Genomic DNA, 26,286 nt, shown 5'->3' on the forward strand with positions numbered 1-26,286 from the left:
AAAAAAAAAAAACCACTAACCTAAACATATAGAGCATTTAAGGAACTTACTTTATAATATGGCTGATAATTGAATTTTATAATTGAACTTCTAACTGACTGTGCTACTACTACAAGAACTACAGTTCTGACTACTGTAGTTTTACAATTATTTTAATAATCTAGGATCATCATGTAAAAAAAATTAAAAAACTACTCTTTCCATATGGGATGTGCTAATACTACAAATAGATTGAAATCACTTGATATGACAATATTTGGCTTGGAAAAAAGAATTAAATGTAAATGAAAGACACTTATGTACAGGAATCATTAAATAGCATTTTTAAAATGCTATTTGTTTCTGATTCGACAAAAGTTAGTTTTAGTGTAAGACTTACATCACACACTACAATAAATTCAAAATAGATAAATGACTTGATTACTAGAAATCACTTCCCATCTCCAAAATCACAGAATAACAGATCAGATACCTTCCATAACTGTGGTTGGGTACTAATCTTTAAGTAAATAGGAATAATACAATCACACAATATAAAATGTATAATATTTATTACATAAAAAAGAAAAACTTCTGCAAAGTAAAATCAATGCAACAAGGACAAGAGAAGCTATTAATTAGGTGGAGAAATCTTTTATTAAGATACCTCTAATTGGGTCTGATATTTAAAATATGCAGTGACTTAGATACACACACATACACATATGTGTATGTGTATGCATGGGTGTACATATGTGATCAAGAGCTCTTACCCAATATAAATGATGAAAAGACATGAACAAATAGTTCTCAAATAAGAACTAAAAACTATTTACTAAATAAATAATGTTTCAAAGCATAGTTAAGAGAAAATTAAGTCAAAACAACTCATTTCCTACTAGCATTTTGGCAAATGTGACAAAATATAAGGAATAGTCAATATTTGGGACTGTTGAAATAAGGTGTACTAAAAATCTTAGCACAGATTTAAGCTTTAACAGCATGCATAGTATGATATATACTGGAAGTATATTTATGAATTGATTCAACCATTTTGGAAAATAATTTCAAAATCTGCTAAGAATTTGACTAAGAAAGTGACTGTAATATCCATACCCTTTTACTCATCATTCCTACTTCTTTTTTCAAGAAGATCAAAGACAGAGGTGTTTGTCCCTCGTTCTCGAAGAGGACAAACAAGATGACATCAGGAAGGTGATGCCGTGACATGCAAGAGAATTGGATTTAAGTGAGGGAGGGCTGGACAAAGTCACCTGCCTCACTTTCCCCTCCAGACCCATCTGGATCCAGTGGTAAGATATAGATCAAGACAACTGTAAGAAGGTCAAACATAAAATGTTCCCACAGACCAAAACATTTAGGATAACAATTAGTGTGGCAGCAAAGAACTAAAACAAAGTAGATGTCCATCAACTGAGGACTGGCTGAACAAATTGTACATGAATATAATAGAATTTTACTGTGCTGTAAGAAATGATGAAAATGAAGAATTCAGCAAAGCATGGCTTGGACTAGATGGCTAAGTTACTTTCAAATTGCTTGAGTCTATGGCCATATGGTATAAAAACATTCACTCATGATTTGTCAAATATATATATATATATATATATATATATATATATATATATATATATTTACATACATATACATTTAACACTCTTAGTCAAAATGATGGTATTTAGATACTATATTTTTCAGCTACTTATTTTTTGAAGTACCTTTTTCATTGTCAAGCTGTAACCAGAGTTAAATTTAATTCAATATTGTGTTACATTTCCAGATCCTTGCTTCAAAAAGTAGCAACTTAAGTCTTAAATAAAATGCATTTAAGAGCTCTCACCATAGTTTACATAAGCAATATATCAAAAACAGACCCACTTTGACTGAAGGAAGTAGAAAAGTGCTACTCATGAGGCCCCAAACTGGAAAACTAAGAAAGGTGGCAGGTAGTGCTGGAATTGTTTTGACAAAGTGAGGTGAGGCCTATATGGAATTTAGCTAATGTTATACTGTATTCTATAACAGAGCTGAGGAGAAGGAATGGAACTGTATGTTACCCTGAGACTAAAACCTAGCAGTCAGCAACACAGATACGTTGATAATATTTTTCTGATTCTATGGGATTCTAATCAGTATACCTATCTTTTTTTTTCCAAGCTATAATTCCATTTTAAGATGAAGAAAAATATAAACAGCAACAATATAAAAGCATTTAAAAAGTTTATAGTGTCCTTTTAATTTTCAACAGATTATCTTTTTAATTCAATTACTATAATTTTATCAAAGGCCATAATTATTGTTGATGCCTGAAATGCTGTCAATAGAAGGTGCAATTATGCTGCATAAAATTGTTACCACAAGGTACAATGATAAATAATTTTTCAAATATTCTATAAAAATTAACTTTATAATATTTTAAAACATAGTATTTAGCTAATCCTTTTAATAAGTTTTTGAGAAATGCTTCTCAATGTACTAATAAAAAATTTAAATCATGTCAATATTGCAATATTATTTAAAGCATATATATATATACATGTATGTATATATATATGTATATATATATATATATATATATATATATATAAAATGATTGACACATAATGAAAGTAAAAGACCTTTAAGTGTCAATAGTTCTTCTAACAACCTGGAAGCACAAAAAAGACAAGTAGAATAGATAGTAATACTTATTTTTCAATGTTTGCAGGAAATATTATTGAGGTGAGGTGGGGAGGAGAAGAAACATACAAGGAGAGCCTATAAGGTGAGGGAAATGCAGGAAAGCAAATGTGATAAATCAATAATTGCAACATATAAAGAAAAAATTAATTGTTCAATGTTTGCACCCTTGTAAATGACTAAGAATCCTGAAATATTATTAAATCAATTTGTTAAAGTATCACTTTCCAAAATATAACTAAACCCCATTTCTTTTTCCCTTCTGAAAAGTTATAACTACTGAATAGTCTTCCAGTAACTAAGTACAGTGTTTAGAGTCCCCTATTAAGGATTCCAAATAGATAGATTTCCCCACCACAAATCATCACCTCTGAAAAGTATACGTCAGCTTTTCATTTCTTTCTAACTTTTGTTGTCATATTTTTTCTTTTCTACTTTCTTCACTACCTGTATTTTTTAAAAAAGAAAAGGCTTATTTATCTTATAATATTTTTATCCAGCAATACACTCAGAAAAACATACATTTATAGAAAACTATAATGCTACTTCATAAATATAGTGCCATTAAGCTAGAAAAAAAAAAAACATTGCTATTGTTGTTTTAAGATTCTTCAAGTAAATAGCTCATAGCTTAAGCCATGAAAATTAAACCCTTTGCTTTGTTTGGTATTTTTAATTGGGGTGCTTCATAGATAGAAAAATAACTGTTCATAGGCATTATGAACCTATTTTCATATGGTATACATAGCTAGACACTACTGATTTCTTTTTAACTTCAAACATTAATGTAGTTGGTTAATGGAAATTAAGAGACCCTTTTATTCTAGTTACTATGAGCTTATTTATATGCTATGAGTAGACCTTAGACAATTATGTTAAAAATTTACTTCTTTAAAATGAATACTCCTACCATTTTTATAATACTGCAACATTTCCTTCTGTTACATATAAATAATAGGTATCATTTATAAAGCAATTTTAAGATTTTTCAAAGTGTTTTCCAAATACTATTTCATTTTATGTTCACAATTCTGGGAGAAAGGAACTACTATCATCTTTATTTTACAGATGAAGAAACTAAGATAGATGGAGGTTAAGAGACTTGTTGACATAGCTAATAAGTATCTGTAGTTGAAATTGAACTCAGAGCTTTTTTACTTCAAATCCCAGTGCTCTAACTATAGTGCCACCTACCTGCCAAAAATTATTCTGTTTCAACATAGAAATAACTGGATTATTGAAGGGTAAACCAGAATAAGGAAAGTCCTAGAAGGATCCATGATCCTAAAAAGACTTCAAATATAGGCCCAGGAATAGTGTATGTTTGCTTTCTGGCGATCAGGTTGCCTAAGTATGTAGAGCCTTATCACCGTAAATTAACTACTTGGTGATGATTTTTTTTTATTATTGCACACCCATCCAACAAAGAAAACTTTTCCCCCAAAGGTCCTTCCATTTCTACAGTGATAGAGGAGTGATGGAAGAAAGAGGCAGAGAAACTAAGTTATACAAGTTGTAAATGATTTTTAAACACTAATTACTACTCTAAATTTTATTTCACTATACAATGACCAGTTAGTAAATATGATATTAAAGGAACTAAATTGCATCAGTCTTGAATTTTTTGATGTTAAGAAAACCAGGGGGGAAAAGGCTAAATTAAAGTTTGGCTTACAGGTTCTCCTTAGAGAATCAAATTGTGGCAGCGTTAGTATTATCATACCCTCAAAGGAACAGCAAACAAACAAACATCACTTCATGGGAATTGCTTCAGTATTTCCAATGTCTTTTGCATAAAGACCATCGTGAAAATGATTACAGTTTATCTCACTGGCAACTCTACTGGGGGAGGGACTTTTCAGCCAACCTCTTGTCTGTTGTATCTTTACTCTGCTCATTTATTAGCTCATTTATTGTTAATCCATAGGTGGCTCTACTGGAACAGGACTACTCTGATAGTGTAAAGAGGTCAAGAATCCATCCTTTAAGGGATTGTGACTAAATAATCTTTAAGGACCCTCCATATCTAAATGCATTGATCCCATAACATTTAGGCAACATGGGAATATCAGTATCTCAGTTCCTCTTCAATATTTAGTGCTACTGAAGTTTTTTTCAGTTAATTTACTTAAAAATATTATTAATAAAGAAATTAATGGTAATAATTTCAATATGTGTACCAACATCTTTGGCAGAAAATAAATAGAAGAATTTGTCAAAAAAAACAGTAAAGACCTTTCATATTTTATCAATATATGTATACATATATATATACTTTGAAATTTGATGATTTAAATGCAAAATTGGTAATTGGTAAAGATGTAACAGAATTTGATTAATACAATTCAAGATTAAGGAACTTGTACACTACACAAAAAGCTATGTCTATATATTATGACACCATATTTAGGAAGAGACTTAGAAAGCATTGAATATGTAAGCCCAAAATACAACATAATGAAACAAAATGAAATTGATTACATTCTCATGTATGAGACAAGTGGATACTATTGCAGAAGTTATTAAAGCTCAGCTAAACTTATACAGTTAGATTTGTAAATGACTCACTAAAAACCAAAATTAATTGAAAGCTGAATAAAAACAAACAAAAATAAAAGTGACAGGCAAAAAAAAAAATCCTAACCTGAATTATTTAAAGATGGGATTGACACCAAAAAAAATGGTAATTAGAAGACAGGATGTTAACAATGATTAAAACAATTTCACATATAAGTTTAATTGTTGTAAATCAATGGCAATACTCAAGATATCAAAAGAGCCTAAAATCCCTTTGTCTGCAAACAATTAATTTACTTGCTAAGCATGGAGATATGACAGTGGAATTAGTGAGTGAAAGAGTAAACATATTTTAGTGATTTTGGTGCATAGTTCCAAATTGCTTTGAATGACTGTTTCAATTTAGAACTTCTCCAAAAGTGCATTAATATGTGTACTTTTCTGAAGCTCTCCACCAAAAGTCATTTTCTTATTTTGTCATTTTTGTATGTCTTATATATGTGGGGCAAAGCTTCAGAGTTGGTTTAATTTGCACTTCTCATCACTACTCATTTGGAACTTCTTTGTGTTAATAGCACTAGGTTTGTTTTTTTTTCCCTTCTTTTGTGAGCTAGCAGTTTATATTCTTTGTTTATAAATTAAGTTTATAAGCTTAATTAGCCTTATCTATTTTGGATAGCAGATATTTATTGGAGAAACTTATTGCTAAGACTTTTTCTGGTTAAAATTTGTCATTTTAATTAAATCCATTTTTTGTGTAAAATTTAATTTTATGCAATTTTTAAATTCTACTTTCTGCAATATTCTAAATCTCACATTTGTTTATAAATCATTTCCCTTATCAAGTTACAGAAGTTATTATCTTCCTTATTCCTCTAATTTGTCTATTTTTTTTCATCTTTAATATCTAAGTCATATATTGACTTAGAGTCTGACTTGGTATATGATGTTAGAACTTAGTTTAAACCTAATTCTTGTCACACTGCTGTGCAATTTTCTTAGAAGATTCTGTAGAATAATAAGCTCATACCCTAATAGTTTTGGAGAGAACTGTGAGACATTAGCTGTTTTGACCCTGGCCAAGTCACTTAATCTCTGTTTGTCTTCATCTACTGGAGAAGAAACTCTTTGCCAAGAAAACCCATGAATAGTGTGATCACAAAGAGTCAGAAATGAGTGAATAACAACAAAAACATTTATATAGTCCCTATGTGTCGGGGACTGTGCTAAAGGTTTTAAAAATATAATGTCATCTGACTGATACAACCATTCTGGGAAGTGGATGGTATCATTTTCTAGAATTGCAACTGAGAAGACCCAGGCAAAATGAGTTTAAATATAGTTCAAATACAGCCTGAGACACACAGTTATTAAGTGTCTGAGGCTGTATTTGAACTAGGTCTTTCTGACTCCAGATCAAGTGCTCTATCCACTGCTCCACCTAGATGCCTGAATGAGCACACACTGAAATATACAGACTTATTCCCAGTATAATTTATAGTGTACTTTATTAGCTCAAAAAAATAAAAATAAAGTTCTTACGTGATTCCTCACAAGTTCAGACTACATATAGATCAAGATAATTTGAATTCTAAGAGAATTTTTAATTGTATTTTAATGACTAGTTTTACTATATTGTGTTATACATAGATATATATATAGATATATGTATATGTATATATATGTATACATTCTTTACAAACATGGTTTTGCTTCAGATAATCTTTATTAATAGCTAGAATACACAAAATATCATTGTATGAAATTTAGGTCTTCTAAAAGTGGTCATAGGGTAAGATGCCAAAGTATGATATTAACTAGAAATCAGACAAGAAAAAAAATCCATTCAACCCTGCTGTCTCCAAGTACCTTTCAGAATTTCCTGCCAAATTCTCTTGGCTCTGGGTATTTGGGGGAAGGCAAGAAATGCAGTTAAAAGGAAGGCTGATATGTCTCTCAACTCAAAATAGCTAATTTTAGTCAGTGTACCAAATATGCTAGTATCTTGTTGTTGTTGTTGTTGTAACAAAGAAAAAATTACTCCTAGAATGTATTACTTTCACCCAACTAATATAGGGAGGAAAAAACTCTAGAAACATTATCATATCATTTAATAAATCTCAGCTTTATGCTTTGCTTCAGGACCACCAAGAAGTTAGGCAATAACTTTAAATAATGTGTCATGCATTTTAATTGTGAAGAAAGTATCATACTATTAAATTAAAAAGCAACATTTTACATTTAGATTATGTTTTGGCAATAGTAAAAATTTAGGGAAATAGGGTACCCGAAATAGTTAAATTAACAAATGAAAAAGGCCTCTGGAATCTTTCAAAGGCCCCTGAACTACCTCAAAATCAAACACTTTTTTTGGGAAGGACAAATAAGTACCAACTAAGGACATGAATTAAGCATATTCCTTGTTCATTCAAATTTTTTACTTGAATCCTCAAGTACCATATAGTAAAGTGATATATCAATATGGTCAGTAATAATACCTGCTAATGTTTTTCAGTGAAATTGCCATTAAGAAACTATCAAAAAATTAACAGTTTCAAATGAACTTTAGACATTGATAAAGATAAAGGACAATATTATATCTGTCCCTAAATCTTACATTATTATACAATTAGTAGGCAAAGTGGAATTTTTACCTATGGGATTATCTACCCTTGTTTTGTTTTAAATAATACACAATAGAAACACGTACTGTACATATTGTGAAATAAAATCAGTTTTTCACAAGTAAAACTATATCTTTGCTAATTTAGACTTAGAGGCTACCAAAGTTATTTTTCCATATTCAATTCTGTGATCCCAAAATTTTTTAAAGTAACCCACAATGAACTATTTCTTATATTCTAGTAAAACTGTCAGTGTTTATACAACAACAACAATCACAAACAGTGAGCTACTAGTGAGAGGCAAATGACCATACTTTTGCCCATGTTTCTCCTTTAGTTCACTAATTCATTGGCATTCGCTAGTTTTTTTTTTAATTATTTCTTTAAATTACTCTTGGAAACTGTTAATCAATATTTTAAATATTCTCTTATAGAAATTCCTTTTATTGTCACTATATTTTTTCCCCAAACTATAATACTTCAAAATACTATATACTCAACAAGTAAAAACCATATGAATCATTTGAAGACTACTGGAAACAGGAAATAAATAATTTTCATATTTCTCTTCTGTTTAAAGTGTAGTGAAATTCTATGCTGGAAGTGTTAAAAGGACCTTAGGAGACGAGCCTGAGCAAGAAGCTAATTAAAATAGGTAAAGAAATGAAAGTATGCAAATTATATGAATAAAGAAAAAATTGGAAAAACCTTGATTAATACTCATACTAAAATATTTTCTTGAAACTAGTATCTTTAGCAACTTCAAAGTAGCAACATATAAAGAAACAAATGCAACAATATAGCAATGTCCCACTTAACTGGAGATATAGGTACTGGAGATAACCTCAATCATGTAGAAACTCTCAACAGAGATTAAGATAATTTTCACAAATTATCTACTTTGAGAAGGTTTAGAATTGTCCCTAACAATCCAAAACCCATTTTATACCATGCAAGGGTCCTCAAACTTTTTAAATAGGGGGCCAGTTCACTGTCCCTCAGACTGTTGGAGGGCCGGACTATAGTAAAAACAAAAACTTTGTTTTGTGGGCTTTTAAATAAAGAAACTGAATAGCCCTGGGTGAGAGGGATAAACGTGCTCTGCTGCTGCATCTGGCCTGTGGGCCATAGTTTGAGGATCGCTGCCATAGAGCCTTGATGCAAATAATGAAGTCATATATCAATATCCTTTCAAGTTTTCAAGCTTCAAATAACTATAAAACTTTGGCTCTAATAGTAGAGAAGAAAGTTAATATTTTTGTGATATGTAGATATTCTTATCTACATTTTATAGAGGAGGAAATCAAGACTCAGAAGGACTAAGTATGTATATTGTCACCAATTTTAAAAGTGGCGTAGAATTTGTACCCATATCTTCCTGACTTGAAGCTTAGCCCTTAGCTTACCCTCTTTGCTATGTCACACAAGTGCATAGTATACAAATGAGTTGGAATTGGTCAACAATAAAGTAATCCCAAATGGAATCAAATCTCCAGAAAAAAATAGCATTATTACTGATTGCCTCCCTAACACCACACAATGCTGCTTTGCCTAATATATTGTTTTTGTGGTACCATTCAATTCAACAAGCATTTATTGTCTCCTCATTAAGTCTAGTCACTGAGCATCCAAGGGGGAGGAAAACAAAATAGTCACTATTTTTCAGAGCCTTATATGTTTTTTTGTTTGTTTGTTTTATTTTTGTTTTCGGTTGTTTGGTATGTGTGCATGTATCGCTCTCTGTGTGTGTACAGTATGCATACAGATAAATAAAATGAAAATAATATGAGAAAAGGGAAAGAGCAAACAAGTGGGATCAAGAAAATTGACCATGGAGGTTTGAAGGAAATTAGAATTTTGTAAGGACAAGAAACAAGAACTGCATTTTAGGCAAGGACAAAGTCAATGCAAAGGTAGGAAAATATGGATGGGATATGATGAATTCTGAAGACAAACTCAGCTGGAATGTAGAATACATTAATTATGGAAAGGTAGGCAGAATTTGAAGGGCTATCAATGCTAAAAACAGGAGTTTATATTTCATCCTAAAGACAATAGAGATCCCCAGAAGATTACAGAGAAGGAAAGTGATATGATCAGACCTATTCTCTATAAATATTGATTTGGCATTCATGTGCATCTATGTGGAGGACAGACTAAAGGAGGTACAAAACTAGAGGGAACCTGGTGCCCAAACAAGAGGTATAATACAAGAAACAAAGAAGAAGCAGTGTCCAAGACCTGTTTGTGAGTAGGATCATCCTAGAGATCCTTTGGTATCCCATGGGAAAAAAAGGGAGAAGAAATCTGGTAAGACTTTTTTAGTCAGGGGTAATTAAATGGGCCAACACATCAAAGGACTGAGCCAGGAGACTGCTGAGAGACTTAAATGTCTGTTCTGACTATAGTCCTCTTCTCTTTTTGAAAGTTTGCCTCCATGGCATCTCACAAGATCAACACCTGCTATAGTATTTCACTCTACAACCATCCAGAGGTGATAGTGCTGTTTGCATTCCTCAATGTGCAAACTCAGATAAAAGCAAATGCACAAACTTATTGACTATGCTGTGTGTGGGGGAAAATATCCATAAAACAAAAAACGGGGAATTATTAAGAACCATGCCTAGTTGAAGGGGCAGGTCAATTTTCTGAGAGCCTCCACAGCTGTGAATTATAACATCTGAAAGAGTTGCAAAACGGCCTTTACTGACACAGATGTTGCTTGTGGACTGGGATTGAAATAAATTGGAGACAGAGGGAAGAGGAGAGAGATCAGATAACTCAACTGCCTCTTAACTGAGAGGTCAGAGAACAGCAACTGCCTCTCAGTCTCCTTGTGTCATCATCATCCTTTCACATGAAGAGATTCATTCTACAGGTCTGAGTTAGACTTCCACAGCCACTGGCAGGTGACTCCCGTATTGTAAGAGAAACCCAAGTAGGAAATGTCTAAGTTTAAATGAAATTTTATTAAGGTTCAAAGTAGTGTAGGAACCTTAAGAATGGAGAAACAGGAAATAATTCAAGATAAATATTATGGAGATAAACCATACAATGGATATGAAAGGATATATCAGGGAAGGAGAAGAGTCAAGGATGATTCCAAGTTTGTGAAAAGAATGATGATGGTTTCAAATGAAATCAAGAAATTGGAAAGGGGAAAAAAATGAGTTCCATTTTGGATATAATGAATACAGATGCTAACATTATATCCAGGAAAAAAAATATCCATTACTTAGAGATGAAAGACTAAAGTTCAGGAAAGAGATTAGAAATTATATATTTATATCTGCACATATCATTTATCTCTATCAATAGAGATAGATAATTTTCATCTCTAGTTAATAATTCCCAAATATCTATCTTTTATCTATCATCCATCTTTCATATATTTATATATTTTATATAGAGACATATTACTCTTTTTATACCTATGTCATCAGAGAGAGATCTCTATACATATAACTGTAGAGAAATATAAATATTTATATTATATATCTTTCTAAAGATGTATTTATCAACATACATAGATATTTATATAAGTGAAATATATCTATATCTGTTAATATATCCATAGAAAATGATATATAAATATTTAGGAATGAATTGATTAGAAATGAAAATTGAATTGAAACGGGTTGATAATGTCACCAAAAGAGTCTCTAAGGAAAGAAGAAAAGCAGAGAAGAATCTTATAGAATGTCCAAAATTAGTGGGTAAGAGTATAGTGCATTAGATAGGAAAAACATATTGGATTTTGATTCAAATGACATCAGTTCAGTTAAATCTCTTCTTAGGCAACTCATTCAAACATTTTTGAGGGGGAGGAGGGGAATCTCAGTTTTTTAATTTATAAAGTAAAAAGGTTAGATTAAATGATCTGTGAGGTCTCTTGTCCAACTCTAAATCCATGATTCTATGATCCAGCAAATGATACTGAGAAAGAGCAGTTATCCAGATGAAAGAGAAACAAGAGAAAGTCATAGATGCCAAAAAAGGAAAGAGTATGTAGGAAAAGGTTCTCAAACCAAGTAGCTTGGGAACTGAAAAAATCTTATAGAACCTATAGATTTTTAACAATTTAATTTTTTTATAAACCTTGGCGATTCTAATTTGAGTACATGAGTAGGTTCAATAATGATGGTATTGAGTATTGCTATAGGTAGAAAAATCACAAATAATGATGGTATTGAGCATTGCTATAGGTACAAAGAAATCACAAAGAAAACAAGCCCTATTAAACTTGCTTTTGATACTTAAAATAAAAAATTCTCTTTAGCTATTATGCCACAGTTCTGTTTTATTGTCTTGACTCAGTTTCCCTAATTATCCTGACCCAGTCCTGACTCAGTTTCTCTGTTTCAGTTTATAATTACCAGCTAAAAGCTCAGTCCTGCAAAACCTCCCCTCCCGCTTTATCAGAATATTTGATAAGGATAAAAGATCTTATGTTTTAGAATATCAGAATACCTCTCCCCATCCCAAGCTATCAGAATGTCAGATACTATCTTATCGGATGCCTCACCCCATCTTCAGGGTGCCTCCCCCTATTATGTCATCCCTCCCTGGAGGCTCACCCCACCCTGTCAGAGTCCTGTTCCAGCTCTCAGCACCCTGACTTCACCTCTGCCTCAATGTATCCCCCAAGTCTGAGCCATGTGTATATAGGATATTGAAAACTTACATTGTTTGCTGGATTCTTGGAGACCATAGTCTCATTTGGCCCTGGGACCAAACCATGAATCCATTTGGTCCCAGTAAATCTCTCCCATTTAATAAATTATTAAATACTCTCTAATCTCTATCTTGACTCAGTTTCTCCAGCTTATTTTAACATAAAAAGAACCACTTACCACAAATGCTATTATACTCCTCAATGTAGATTCCCACTGGAAACAACTTTTAAGAAACTGGACTGTATTCCATATTGCCATAGTAATTTTTTTTACACGATCAACATCCCTTGATAAAATCTGATAAAGTATAAGAAAACAAAAAGAATGAATTGAATGCAAATCCTTCAAATCTATAATAGGATATTTTGTTACATACTTTGCATATTTTCTGTTTTTTTAACTAATTAAAAAAAAAGAATCCTGAGATTTCATCTGAAACTTTATTTCAGATCAAAATCCACAGGTTGAAAAAAGTAAAGGATTCATCTGAAGAAGAAATTCATGTTTCTTTATTGTTTGGTATAAAGCAATGTTTTTTTTTTTTTTTCAGATGATAAAATCATAGGAAATGTTTTTTCTTTGTTTTTAAGGATGTCATAGGGGAGAAACAGCTTTACTATGAAATGCTCTTGAGTTTTCTGTCTGCTACCATGGGTAAGAAACAATGTCTATAATAAAATTTCATGGTAGTTAAAAAAGATCTGACCAAAATAAAAGCAAGAGAATGAAGAATTCTAGCCCAAGTGTTAGATCTTAACAAATGCTCATTGAAACAAAAAAAGAGGATGCCTACTTAATTTAAATAACAACAAAAAAAGACCTAGCACCTAATAAATTGTAATTTACTGTGCTCATCTTTAGCAAAGCCACAGAACTTATCTTGACCTCAATTTCTGTCTCTCTAGAACTAAGGGGTTGAATAAAATGACTTAAAAATGTTTTCTAACTCCCATGGTCTTTTGGACATATTCCATATGATTTATGTTCCTGTGACCTTTTGAAATCCATCCATTAGAAATTGTCACTTATCTTCTGAATGAGTTTTAGTGTGTTGCAAAAGGAAATATTTTAAATATGACAAAACTGATCATAGATTTAAAGAATCTGAGAGCTAGAATCAATCTTAAAAAAAATTATCTAACCAAACTACTTTATTTTAGAGTTGAATAAGGAAAATCTCACATAATTAAAAGGACTTGCCTTAGGCTACCCACCAAGTAACAAAACAAGGCTCAGACCTAGGTCATTGATTTTCATCTCATTTGCAAACCAAGAAATTCACTTACTTATTACACAGTTTTGGTATTCAAGTAAGTAAAGTAAGAACAATGAAATATTTTTAAAAATGTCCACAGGTTACTTAAGAAAAATATGACAATATTATGGTGGTCTAAACAAAATGTTGGTTAATTTTAGGAGACATTCAGAATTTTTTTAATGGTTTTTTAAAAACCTGAAGTATGATAAGATACCATTGTGGATATTTTTAACAATTTTATGTAATCCACAGCTGTTCCCTACACAGGAAATGGTGGAAGTAATAAACACTTTAAAAAGGGACACTTTGTTCTTTGTTACACTACTGAAGAAGGACAATAGGTACAGAATAAAATACTGAATTATCTCTGAATAGGACAGGGAGGGACTCTTTAAAAGAATGCAAAGGTCATAGTAAAAATGTGGTACTTCCTTTAGCATGACTTTATCTTCACTTTTCTTTGAAATGATGACAAAGGAACTAAGTGCATCAGGCAGAGGAAAGGTATTTTGTTCAAGAGCACAGAAAGTTATAACATTTAACTCTGTAGTCAAACTTAAAATAATCAGGGAGGCCATGGGTGAAGATCATATTGGAGAACCAATGACTGGCCCTTTGCTATATATCTTTTTCTATACCACTCATTTAGTTATTGCCATCGTGGTCATAAAAGCTTATTAATTTCAAAGAACCATCAATAAGAGACTTGAATAAAACAGGCAGTGAAAGCATTAATGCAGGTGATTCATAAATCAAGAAAGTTATGTTCCTTAAATGATAAGAAGAGACACAGATAGACAGACACAGAGAATCAGAGAGAGAAGAAAGAATCAAAGTCATGATTTGATTACTTCATTCCATAGATTTTTTTTCCCTTCTCATTCTTTTCTCTCTCATTCCAGTTCTTTCCTCTCCACTCTCCTTATACCTTGGTTATCTCCCTCTTTCATTTCTCATTGAAGTTGCCTATAAGGTTAATTTAAAAAATACCATCACCAAATTATCTTCTCTAATAATGACCGAGTACACAAATAAACAGGCAGACATTACCTACCTTTTTGGAAAGCTTGCGGCTATCTTCTACAAAGCGCTTTTCTCTGGGCATAAAGGTCCTGATGCTTGCTTTTACCTTAAAAAAAAGTTTTGAAATGGCAGCTTTTACATTGACTTCTTTTTCACCAGGCAAGTAAAAAAAAAAAGGAAATTAATATTTTCTGATATTCATGGAGTTTGAGGGGGAGGTTGTTTCTGTGTTTTGCTTTGTTTTGTTTTTAACAGAGAGCACTAATGAGTCAGGGACTTAAAAGTCCCTAAGGCCTGAGAAGAAATTAAAATATTATTACTGTTCTATAAGCACTTCAATGGACTTGAATTAAAGGGAATTTTGAGCTGTACAAGTTGGAACTCAATAATAAGACCATCAACTTCACTTTCCTAAATGAGTGGGAAGTTTTAAATTTCTGCAAAGTTGCATTCATCAATTATCCAAATTGCCCTCACAACTTCTATCAACAGCAAATAGCTAAAGTCAGTTCCTGATTTTTAGTGTAGGAGGCAAATGAGTTTTGAATTCCAGGTTCTTTCCCTATTTCCACTATATTTCACATGTTTGAATGATATGAAATTGAATTATTGATGCTTTCATAAGAATATACTTAGTTTCAGGCTGATTAAATTAACTTTTTAAATGAATTCTTCAGTTTTTCTGTTTGAGTATTTTCTATTAAGACAGAAGTGCTCAGAGCTGGTCTACACTATAGAGAAAAAAAGGAAGCTGGCAATTTCTTATTGGTCTTTGTAATAGCATATATTGATATATACACATTTAGGATGTATTTTAGAGAGTAAGGGAATTAGAAAAGAGGAGTGAATAGCAGTGACTTTCAACCTAAAAAGTTCTATATAGTGTAATCATGCAAATTTTCTTGACCTATCTTTTGAATTAAGAACAATCACATATGTGACTGGAGAAATATGGATGTCAGTTGTTAAAGTATATCACTTACACATGAGTAAAACTTATTTTATTGTTTCCCTGAACATATTAATTAAGGGAATTATATAAATAAACTGAATATAAACTAGCATGAGATATGATGTTACTATAATCTAATAGCTTTTATTCTGAAGCCAAAGATGACAGACTTTAACAATTGGGTACTCTCTCTTTACATATAGCAAACAAGAAAGTAAGCAAAATAGTTTGTTTCTTTTGTGACAGACACTTAAACTTTAAGATCAAAGGAAAATGGTCACTCTTCCTTTTAGATATAATCTGGCCTAAAATGATTTGTGTTTAACTTTAGTGTCTAAGGGCCAATGCCCTATTGGCAGGTAGATGTCGAGGAATTCAACAGATTGGTTATAGAGAATCATGAAAGAGAAGCTCCATTTAGACTTACCGGATTATATATGACATCCATCTCCAAATAAATAACTCCTTTTGAAGCTTGTTCTAAATCTTTATTCTTCAGTACATAGCAACTTTGCTGCCCATCTCTAATCTATCATGAATAAAAGATAAAATATATATTGATGAGCAATCTCTCAGCTGGGTTTTAAATGGCTATCCAATGAGTTTCATCTCTTCAAAGCCTAGAATACAAAATGACCACCAAAGGAACAAATATTAAACTTCAGATTAAACCTATTATAATCCAACTTTTATTTTCACAGTGATGCAGTTTGTGGAGCACACCACGATAATAACTAATTTGAAAATTCTGCCCCGAAAGCCAATGTGTTGATGGAAAACAATCCACATACTTTATTAGCAATTAAAATGAGAACTTCTCTTACAAAGATCCAAAAGGTCACCAAAATTTTGGTTTATTAAAAAGATCATGTTTGCCGTTAGCTGGGGGACAATCTAAATTAAATAAATAAATCAACACAGCTAAAAGTGAGGTGCAGGACATGTTCAAAATGCACCATGTCCTGATAAACATTCAAAATAAACAAATCCCTCTGATAGCTTCTTCCTGCCAGTATGTGAAATCAGTTCCATGCACTAATCTGCCTGTTGGCCCCAGCACATTAGACATCTATGAAAAACATCTCCCTTCCCATTTTGGAAACTATTTGGCTCAAGTTAAAGGCCTTCACTCTTCAAATTTGATGGCAGCAATGTTTTTATTATACACAGTAGTATATGTATCGATTAAACATTTGGCTTTTTAGGAAGCAGACCAGTTAATTCTAGATGGTAACAGCATAAAGCTGCAACTCACCAAACGCTCCATTTGGGATTGTAATGATCAAAGATTAAAGATAACAGGGGAAATTTGAGGGCATGAAATTTCAACCATATTTTAAATGACTATTGCTGTCATTGCATGAATTTAGCACAGGCGTTCATGTAAACAGTGGTGGAAATGAATTAAATAAGTCACTATGAGAAACAACAATTTCACATTATAAGGGAGAGGTCACATTCCTTCCCAAAGTCACCCACCTCCCTTGGATTATAGAGCCTTTTAAGTAGAAAGATAGTTTCCCTAGGCAGTGGCTAAGAGGAAGAAGTGTTCATATAGTATTGGTATCCTTCCTGAACAATATCCAAACAGGAATCTCAGTTTCTGGTTTTTATCCACAATCTCAGTGAATTCAATTGTGAAAAAAAAATAGTATAACAATATGCCAACTTGAAAATGACCCATTTTTGCTCTAATTTAACCTACAGTTATATCACTTTTGCCTGACAATTCCCATCAGTTTTCAAGATCTAGGAGGGGTCAACCATGACAATGTTAGAGATAAAAGGTCTTAATGGAAAATTAAAAAAAAAAAAAAAAAAAGACAAAACAGGAAGAGTAGTTTCTCATTTCCTAAGTGCCACTTTTTTCTTGCTCAAGACTGAATCTGTGCATCAATGTGTGATTGCCAAGTTTAAGTTGAAACGCCAAAACCTGGATCACTTTATGGCCCTTTAATGAATTAATAGACAAATGTTCCACTATCTGTGATCCTAACAACTCCTATTTTTTTTCCTTTTTAAATAGAAAGCATAAATGATCAGAATGCTGCCAAATTGCCTTGGGAATTGTTATTGTCACAGTCTTATAAGAATAATTTTGAAATACTTTTTGCATTTATTCATTCAAATAGCAAAACAATAGCCAATAAGATACTTAAAACATTTTCTTTTACTCTTTCTCTAATGAACTTTCAACTCTAGGGAAAAAAAAAAACAACTCTGGTTCATTATAACTAATAATTCTTGTATGCCTGCTTTTATACAAAAGAGGGCAGGGGTTTGGGAAAGAAATCAATGAGTTCATAGATTTGTCAGTTCTATGTATTAAATACAAATACTAAAAAGAATTTTAGAGCCAAGAGATAAATACTCTAATAATATATATTTATTGTGGCTAAAACCCTTTTATTGACGGTTATTGGGTCTTTAAGCTAAAATTCTCTCAATTTTCTGATGACAACAAATATATGCAACTTTTTCTAGTTTTCTGGAAACTATCTGAAAAGAAACTTTAAAAATGAGCTTTTCAAAGGTAAAAGAGTTATTTTATAGGATTCTATGACAACCCAATGAAGTTTAAAGTGATTGACAATCGGACTTTCAAGACCTGTCTCTCCCACTAATTATATAACTTGGAATATCTTACTTATTCTCTTGGATCTCAGGTTCTTTGAATGAAAAATGATTATACTAGCCTAGATAATCCTATTTAAGCTTTAAGATTTTGTGATTCCATGACATAAAATAGTTTTCATATATATACATGTTTGCTACATACATATTCATAATGGCCATATATTGTATATGTGAATACATATATATGTTTGTATATATACTATACATTCATGTACATTATAAAGAGTACACACATATTCATTAATTTGTATAAAAAAGGCATGTAGGTCACTAGACAAAAGATTGGTATTCAAGGACATGGAAAACACTCTCTTTTCTTAACTGAACACTTCTTCTACACTAAAAGTTATCATTATCCTCCATTTAGAATTCCATTGATGAAAACCATCACTATCTGATTCAATGGAGAAGATAATCAGAATTAACATCAGGGAATAAAATTATCAACTTGGCTTATGTATGAAAGATATGCAATTATAATTCAATGTAACAATAAAGATTCATATTAATTTCTCAGTTGTTTGACCTTCATGTAAAAAAGAGAATAATCAGAAATAAAGTAACATTAATTTATCTGGTATCTTTTATTGAATGCAAAAGAGAAAAGAAAATAGTTCAATGTAACAATACCATGATAACCTAGTTTATTCTAGCTGGTGCACAGTAGAAAGTTACCATCCTGCTGAATGCAATGAAAGGAGGTTATAAAGCAAACAATGTAAAGAAGAAAATGAATCAGATCTCAGTTGGTAGGTTAGTCAAATTCTAACACAAATTTAAAATGAGGATTCTTTTCAATAATAGAAGAAAGAAACTATATGATAATAAGTAAGAAATGTTAATAAGGGCATCATGGTGTTGCTTTTTTATATCTGACTGTGTGTTGTTGCATCTATATCAAAGGCAGAGTTGTTATCCTCCAAAATTATGATGGAGAAAGTCTGTCTATTAGAGTGTGCAAACCTCCAAACTTACAACCACAAGTGGAACTTGGGTAAATATTTAATTGGAAATGCAAATGCACATTTAAAGCATGGATGTTTATTAGGTACAAGCAATTCTAGAAAAATTACTCTATAAACCTAATTAACTGAAACTGTTATAATAGGCACAGCTAGTTACTATCCCCACAGATGCCCATGGAATGTGATGGATTCACAGACCAACAAACTTGTTCATAGCAAAGCCTTGGTTTTTTACCCTTGAATCTCTGGCAAAATAGTATTTTTTTTGCATTCCTTCTAATGCAAAATTTAAATGATTCTATCTTAATGATGGAGTGTAATTGCTGATATACTGAAAATGTGAATTTTTAAAAGATATGTCAATTTAATTTTTGTGGCAGACTCATGATTTTATCCATACAGGAGACTTACAAGGAGAGACCAAGTATCTATACCAAGACAGATTAGCTTCTCAGTATTTTATACTTTCAGAGAACTGAATGGGGACAATGAGATTTAAATGACTGACCCAGATTTACACAGTGTCAGAGGTTAGATCTAAATTCAGATTGTTCTGACTATAAAGCCAGATCTCTATGCTGAATTCTGTTACTTCAACAGCTACTTCAATAACAATGGTTAATCCCCATAATTCAATATAAGTACATAAATAAATTTGACTTACCAAATAAACATTAATGTACAAATATATACTTTTGGGAGAAACTGGAACATTTTTATCAGTCAATATTAGAATAATTTTTTATCCCAAAATTATCTCCTAGACATAAAAGGTCTTTTTAAAAATTATTTTTTTTCCAATCAGCAAAATTATATTTCTCTCCCTCCCATTTTCTCCTTCCCTCAAATGAGAAAAAACAACAACTAAATTTCTGTTATAAATATGTACAGTCATACAAAACAAATTTTAGCATTGGTTATATTTGAAAGAAAAAACAAACATTTAAATATAAACATAAGTATGTATTTACATACATATGTGTGTATATATATATATATACATATACATATACATATACATATATATGTGTGTATATGTTTGTGTCTCTTTTTGCACTCTCACTTCTATATGAGGAAGTGAGTGGGATGTTTCATCATCAATTTTCTCAAATCCTGGATGACAGTTACACTAATCAGAATTCCTAAGTCTTTCAAAGTTGTTTATTTTTACAATACTGTTATTGAATAAATTGTTTTTTCCCCTAATACAGTTTATTCTGCATCAGCTCATCCAGTCTTCTGAGATTTCTCTGAAACTCTTCCATTCATTATTTCTTATAGCACAATATTCTATACAATTTGTAATTTATTTCAGCCATTTCCCAATTAATGGGTATCCATTCTTCCTCAAATTATAATTCTTTGCCTCCAAAAAAAAAAAAAAAAACTACATTTTTTGTAGTTAAAGCTTTGCTTAGGACTAATTTCTCTTAATTGATCTATTCACTATTTTTCCCTTTTTTCCTCCCTGACTTTTTACTGTTTCCCTGATGCATGGATTCTGTATCCAATCTGAATATATATTCTTTCCTCAGATCAATTCATATGTGAGTGAGGTTAAAGTATTAGTTAATGTTCAAACTGCTTATTTCTTATTTGTATAAATCTACCTGGGCACTTCAATTATGTGAAATAACTTTCCACAACCTTCATTACTTTCCCTTTCCCTTCCCCACCTTGTGTAATACTCTTCTCTTCCCTTTTCATTGTTATTTTTAAATCATCATAAAACAATGCTTATGCATAATTAGAATTCCTTTATGACCTCTGATGATGATAGGAATCAGAGGAGACTCATGTACCATTTTCCTATATGATAATGTAAGGTGTTTATCCTTTTTGAGTACTTTGTTATTTTTTAATTTACTTGTTTACGTTTCTCTTATTCTTTTTTTTTTAATAACTTTTTATTGACAGAACCCATGCCAGGGTAATTTTTTTACAACATTTCCCTTGCACTCACTTCTTCCGATTTTTCCCCTTCCTCCCTCCACCCCTTCCTGTAGATGGCAAGCAGTCCTATATATTTTAAATATGTCCCGTATATCCTAGATACAATATTTTTAGAACAAAACAATTCTCTTATTGCACAGGAGTTGGATTCAAGAAAATAAAATAACCGGGGAAGAAAAACAAAATCAAACAGTTTTTCATTTCCCAGTGTTCTTTCTTTGGGTGTAGCTGCTTCTGTCCATCATTGATCAATTGAAACTGAATTAGGTCTCTTTGTCAAGGAAATCCACGTCCATCAGAATACATGCTCATATGTTAAGATAGCTGATGCACTGAGGTCCCAAGTACATGAGGCTAGATAGTAATTGGGCTATACTCTATTAATATACATGATTGGATTAAGAATGGTCCTACCCCTCCTTCAAGTCCTGATGTGTTGTAAGGAAATGACGTTTTGGTGGGTGGAGGAGAGAGGAAGAGACAAGCTGGGAGAGATTGGGCTGGGTTCGATACTCCGAGCTGCTGGTTGTGTGGCTGCTGGTCTAGTACTTTTGACTCAGTTCACACATTCTATCGCCATTCTCTTCCACCTCTGATCCTTCTTCACTGAGAATAAAGAGGGATTTTCCCTAACCTGAATTCCTGTCGTGCTGATCTTAAAATACCGATCTTCCTCATACAGTATCGTTTTTGAAGTATATAAGATCTCCTGGTTTCCATTTCATAGCTCAGTCCATGTAAGTCTCTCCAAGCCTTTCTGTATTCATCCCTGGTCATTTTCTTCAGAACAATAATATTCCATAACATTCATATACCCTTTTAAACCATTCTCCAACTGTGGGATCCATTCATTTCAGTTTCACCACTACAAAAGAGGGCTGCCACAAACATTTGGCAATACAGGTCCCATTCCCTTCTTTAGTATCTCCTTGGGGTATAAGCCCAGTAGTAGCACTGCTGGGTCGGGGATGCAGTTTGATAACTTTTGGGCATTTAGTTGCTTTCCAGAATGGTTGGATTGTTCCAAACTCCAAACAATGCATCGTGTCCCAGTTTTCCCACATCCCCTCAACATTCATTTATTTTTTTCTTGTCATCTTAGCCATTCAACAGGTGTGTAATGGTATCTCAGAGTTATCTTAATTTACATTTCTCTGATCAATAGTGATTTGGAGCACTCTTTCTATAGTGTTAATAGTTTAATTTCATCACCTGAAATTGTTTTTCATATCCTTTGACCATTTTTTAATTGGAAAATGGCTTGATTTCTTACAAATTAGGTAATTCTCTATATATTTTGGAAAGAGGCCTTTATCAGAACTTTTACTGTGAAAATGTTTTCCCCAGTTTGTTGCTTTCCTTCTAATCTTTTTTTGCATTAGTTTTGTTTTTGTACAAAGCCTTTTAAATTGATGTAATAAAATTTTCTATTTTGTGATCATAATGGTCTTTGTTTATCTTTGGTCAAAATTTCTTCCCCTCCCAAAGTCGAGATAAACTATCCCTATATTCCTCTAATTTATTTTTCCATTCTTTATGCCTAAATCATGGAATTTTGATCTTATCTTGGTATCGTTTTAAGTATGTCCATCATTGATCATTGTTGGTGGATTCTGAACAAATCCAACCATTCTGGAGTATTTGGAACTATGCTCAAAAGTTATCAAACTTGCATACCCTTTATCCACAGTTTACTACTGGGCATAACCCGAGATAAAAGAGGAAAGGGACCTGTTATGACAAATGTTTGTGGCAGCCCTCTTTGTAGTGGCTGAAACTGGCTGAATGGATGCCCATCAGTTGGAGAATGGAGAATAAATTGTGATATATGAATATTATGGAATATTATTGTTCTTGAAAACCAAAAGTGATTTCAGAAGGCCTGGAGAGCTTAACGAACTGATGCTGAGTGCAATAGGCAGGACCAGGAATCATTATATCCAACAAAATACTATATGATAACCAGTTCTTTTTTTTTTTTTTTTAATAGCCTTTTATTTACAGGATATACATTAACTTTACATTAACAATTGAAACCTCTTTTCCAATTTTCCACCTCTTGCCCCCCCCCCTAAATGGCAGGATAATGATATTAAATATATTAAAATTAAACAATCACAATAAGTATCATGACCAAAACATTATTTTGCTGTACAAAAAGAATCGCTCTGAATTATTTCAATTACGTGGGAAATCAAAAGGGTGTGCATAAATATAGGGATTGGGAATTCAATGTAATGGTTTTTAGTCATTCCCAGGTTCTTTTTCGGTTAGCTAGTTCAGTTCATTACTCTCCATTAGAAATATTTGGTTGATCTGTTGCTGAGGATGGCCTGATCCTAGAACGGTCATCATCTGTATTTTGTTAGTATATAATGATCTCCTGGTCTCTCATTGCACTCAGCATCAGTTGTTAATTCTCCGGGCCTTTCTGAAATCATCCTGTTGGTCATTTCTTACAGAACAGTTATTCCATAATTTTCATATACCACTTTTTCAGCCATTCTCCAACTGTGGACATCCATTCAGTTTCAGTTTCTAGCCACTACAAAAGGGGCCACAAACATTCTGCCATACAGGTCCCTTTCCTTCTTTATAATTCTTTGGGATATAATAGTAGTAACACTTGGATCAAAAGGTATAAGTTTGATAACTTTTTAAATAGTTCCCTCTCCAAAATGGTTGGATTTTCCAAACTCCACCAACAATGAATCAATGTCCCAGTTTTCCCCACCCTCAACAATCATCATTATTTTTTCCTGTCATCTTAGAATCAACAGGTGTGGAAATATCTTAGAGTTGTCTTAATTTGCTTTCTCTTTTAATAATGACTTGGCATCTTTTCATATGACTAGAAATAGTTTCAATTTCTTCATCTGAAATTGTCTTTCATATCCACCCATTTTCAATTGGAAATGGCTTTTTATAAATTAGAGTTAATTCTCTATATATTTTGGAAATGAGGCCTTTATATGATAACCAGTTCTGATGGACCTGGCCATCCTCAGCAATGAGATCAACCAAATCATTTCCAATGGAGCAGTAATGAACTGAACCAACTAGGCCCGGGAAAAGAACTCTGGGTGATGACTAAAAACCATTACATTGAATTCCCAATCCTATATTTATGCCACCTGCATTTTATTTCCTTCCCAACTAATTGTTATTTCAGAGTCTGATTCTTTTTGTACAGCAAAATGTTTGTCATCATACTTATTTTATCTAATTTATATTTTAAATATTTAACATCTACTGGTCATCCTGCCATCTGGGGGTGGGGGGGTAAGAGGTGAAAAATTGGAACAAGAGGTTTGGCAATTGTTAATGTTGTAAAGTTACCCATACATATAACCTATAAATAAAAGGCTATTAAATAAAATAAAATAAAATAAAATAAAAAGAAAGCATAAAAAAAAAGTGTGGGTCCATGCCTAATTTCTGCCATACTAATTTCCAGTTATCCCAGCAGTTTTGTCAAATAAATTTTATTCAAAGTTAGGATCTTTAGGTTTTAACACTAGATTTCTTTTCAGATCCAATTTTTATAATTAATTTTTTTTTTAGCCAATACCAAATGGTTTTATCTGCTTTAATATAGTTTTAGATCAGGTACAGCTAGGCCCCCTTTTGTTTTTTTATTTTCCTTGAGATTCTCGACCTTTTATTATTCCATATGAATTTTGTTGTTATTTTTTCTAGATCATTAAAATATTTTCTTGGAAGTCTGGTACATTTTTCTTATTCTTGTATTTTAATAATGAAGGTTTCTACAAACCTTTTTTAAGGTAGTTCTATATTGAACCAAAGATATTTTTTGTCACTGTAAGATTATTTCCATTTTTGCTGAATAATTTTTACTGATTTTAAGCCTATTTTCTTTGTTTTCTGGAACAGCATATTCCACGTTCCCTGTTCTTTTATAGTACTGGCTGCTAAATCATGTGCAATTCTGACTGCGACTTCTTTCTTGATGCTACTATATGTGAGTGTGTGTGTATTAACCTATTCTGAATTTCATGTAAGATGTTTCAGGGAATGCTCATTTTGTTATTTCTTTCAGGAAGTAACCCAATAGATCCTTATTTTTTTTAGCTCTAAAAGATATAAGCTGTTTTCTTTCCTTCCTTCATTCTTTCCTTCTTTCCTTCCTTTCCCTCTCTTTCTTTCCTTCCTCTCCCTCTCTTTCCTTCCTTCCTTCCTTCTTTCTTTCTTTCTTTTTGCTGAGGCAATTGGGGTTAAGTGACTTGCCCAAGGTCATACAGCTAGGAAGTGTTAAGTGTCTGAGACCAGATTTGAACTCAGATCCTCTAGACTTCAGGGCTGGTGCTCTATCCACTGTGCCACCTAGATGCCTCCTAACCAGTTCTCTTTTAAGATTTTTTTTTAAAAACTATTATATCTAGACTTATTTTTTGTTGTGATTTTCATGTACTCCAATGACTTTTAAGTTTTTCCCTCCTCAATCTGTTTTCCAGGTCACTTGTTTCTGTTATGAGATGTTTAATTAATTTTTTCTTGGACCTCACCATCATGGTTCAGTATAGTATATATTTTAGCTTTGTTTGTAGTTTTGGTGGGGAATTTGTTGTTCTATTTTCTGCTGCTTTTGGCTCTGTCACCATATCTAAGAGTCTTGTGGCATATAAAAGCTCCCTCTATTTCAGTAACTCCTGTCTAAAAATTATAGATTAAAAAATGTATTTCCATCATATTGTTTTATAATTCAACTCAGCAAGTACTTGCTAAATGTTGAGCATCATGCTACTTCTCATGGAGGAAATGACCAAATAAAACTGTCCCTGCTGACAAAGAGCTTATATTCTCCTGGGGTTAGAAACATAACATCTGGTAAACTGTTTAGTATAAGATAATTTAAGGAAGGAGAGAGTTCTAACACTTGGGGAAATCAGGAAAAGCCTCCTCCTAGAAGTGACTCCCTAGGCTAGTCCTTGAAGGAAGCTAGTGATCCAAGTGGTAGAGATGAGGAAGAAGTACATTCCAA

The 26,286-nt window shown here is 32.2% G+C and overlaps 1 protein-coding gene across 5 annotated transcripts in view; it reads right to left on the reverse strand.

Moving 5' to 3' along the window:
- The window catches only part of MCTP2 (multiple C2 and transmembrane domain containing 2), a 263,485-nt gene that overhangs the window by 74,092 nt on the left and 163,107 nt on the right, over positions 1-26,286 (reverse strand). For all 5 annotated transcript variants that reach the window (XM_023497262.2, XM_023497266.2, XM_003755565.4 and 2 more), the window contains 3 exons: positions 16,157-16,258; positions 14,809-14,883; positions 12,674-12,793 (listed from right to left, as the gene is read on the reverse strand). In XM_023497262.2, the coding sequence (XP_023353030.1) occupies positions 12,674-12,793; positions 14,809-14,883; positions 16,157-16,258 (297 nt within the window). The remainder of the gene's footprint in view (positions 1-12,673; positions 12,794-14,808; positions 14,884-16,156; positions 16,259-26,286) is intronic.

This window comes from Sarcophilus harrisii, chromosome 2 (genome assembly GCF_902635505.1).
Source record: "Sarcophilus harrisii chromosome 2, mSarHar1.11, whole genome shotgun sequence".
Taxonomy (NCBI): Eukaryota; Metazoa; Chordata; class Mammalia; order Dasyuromorphia; family Dasyuridae; genus Sarcophilus; species Sarcophilus harrisii.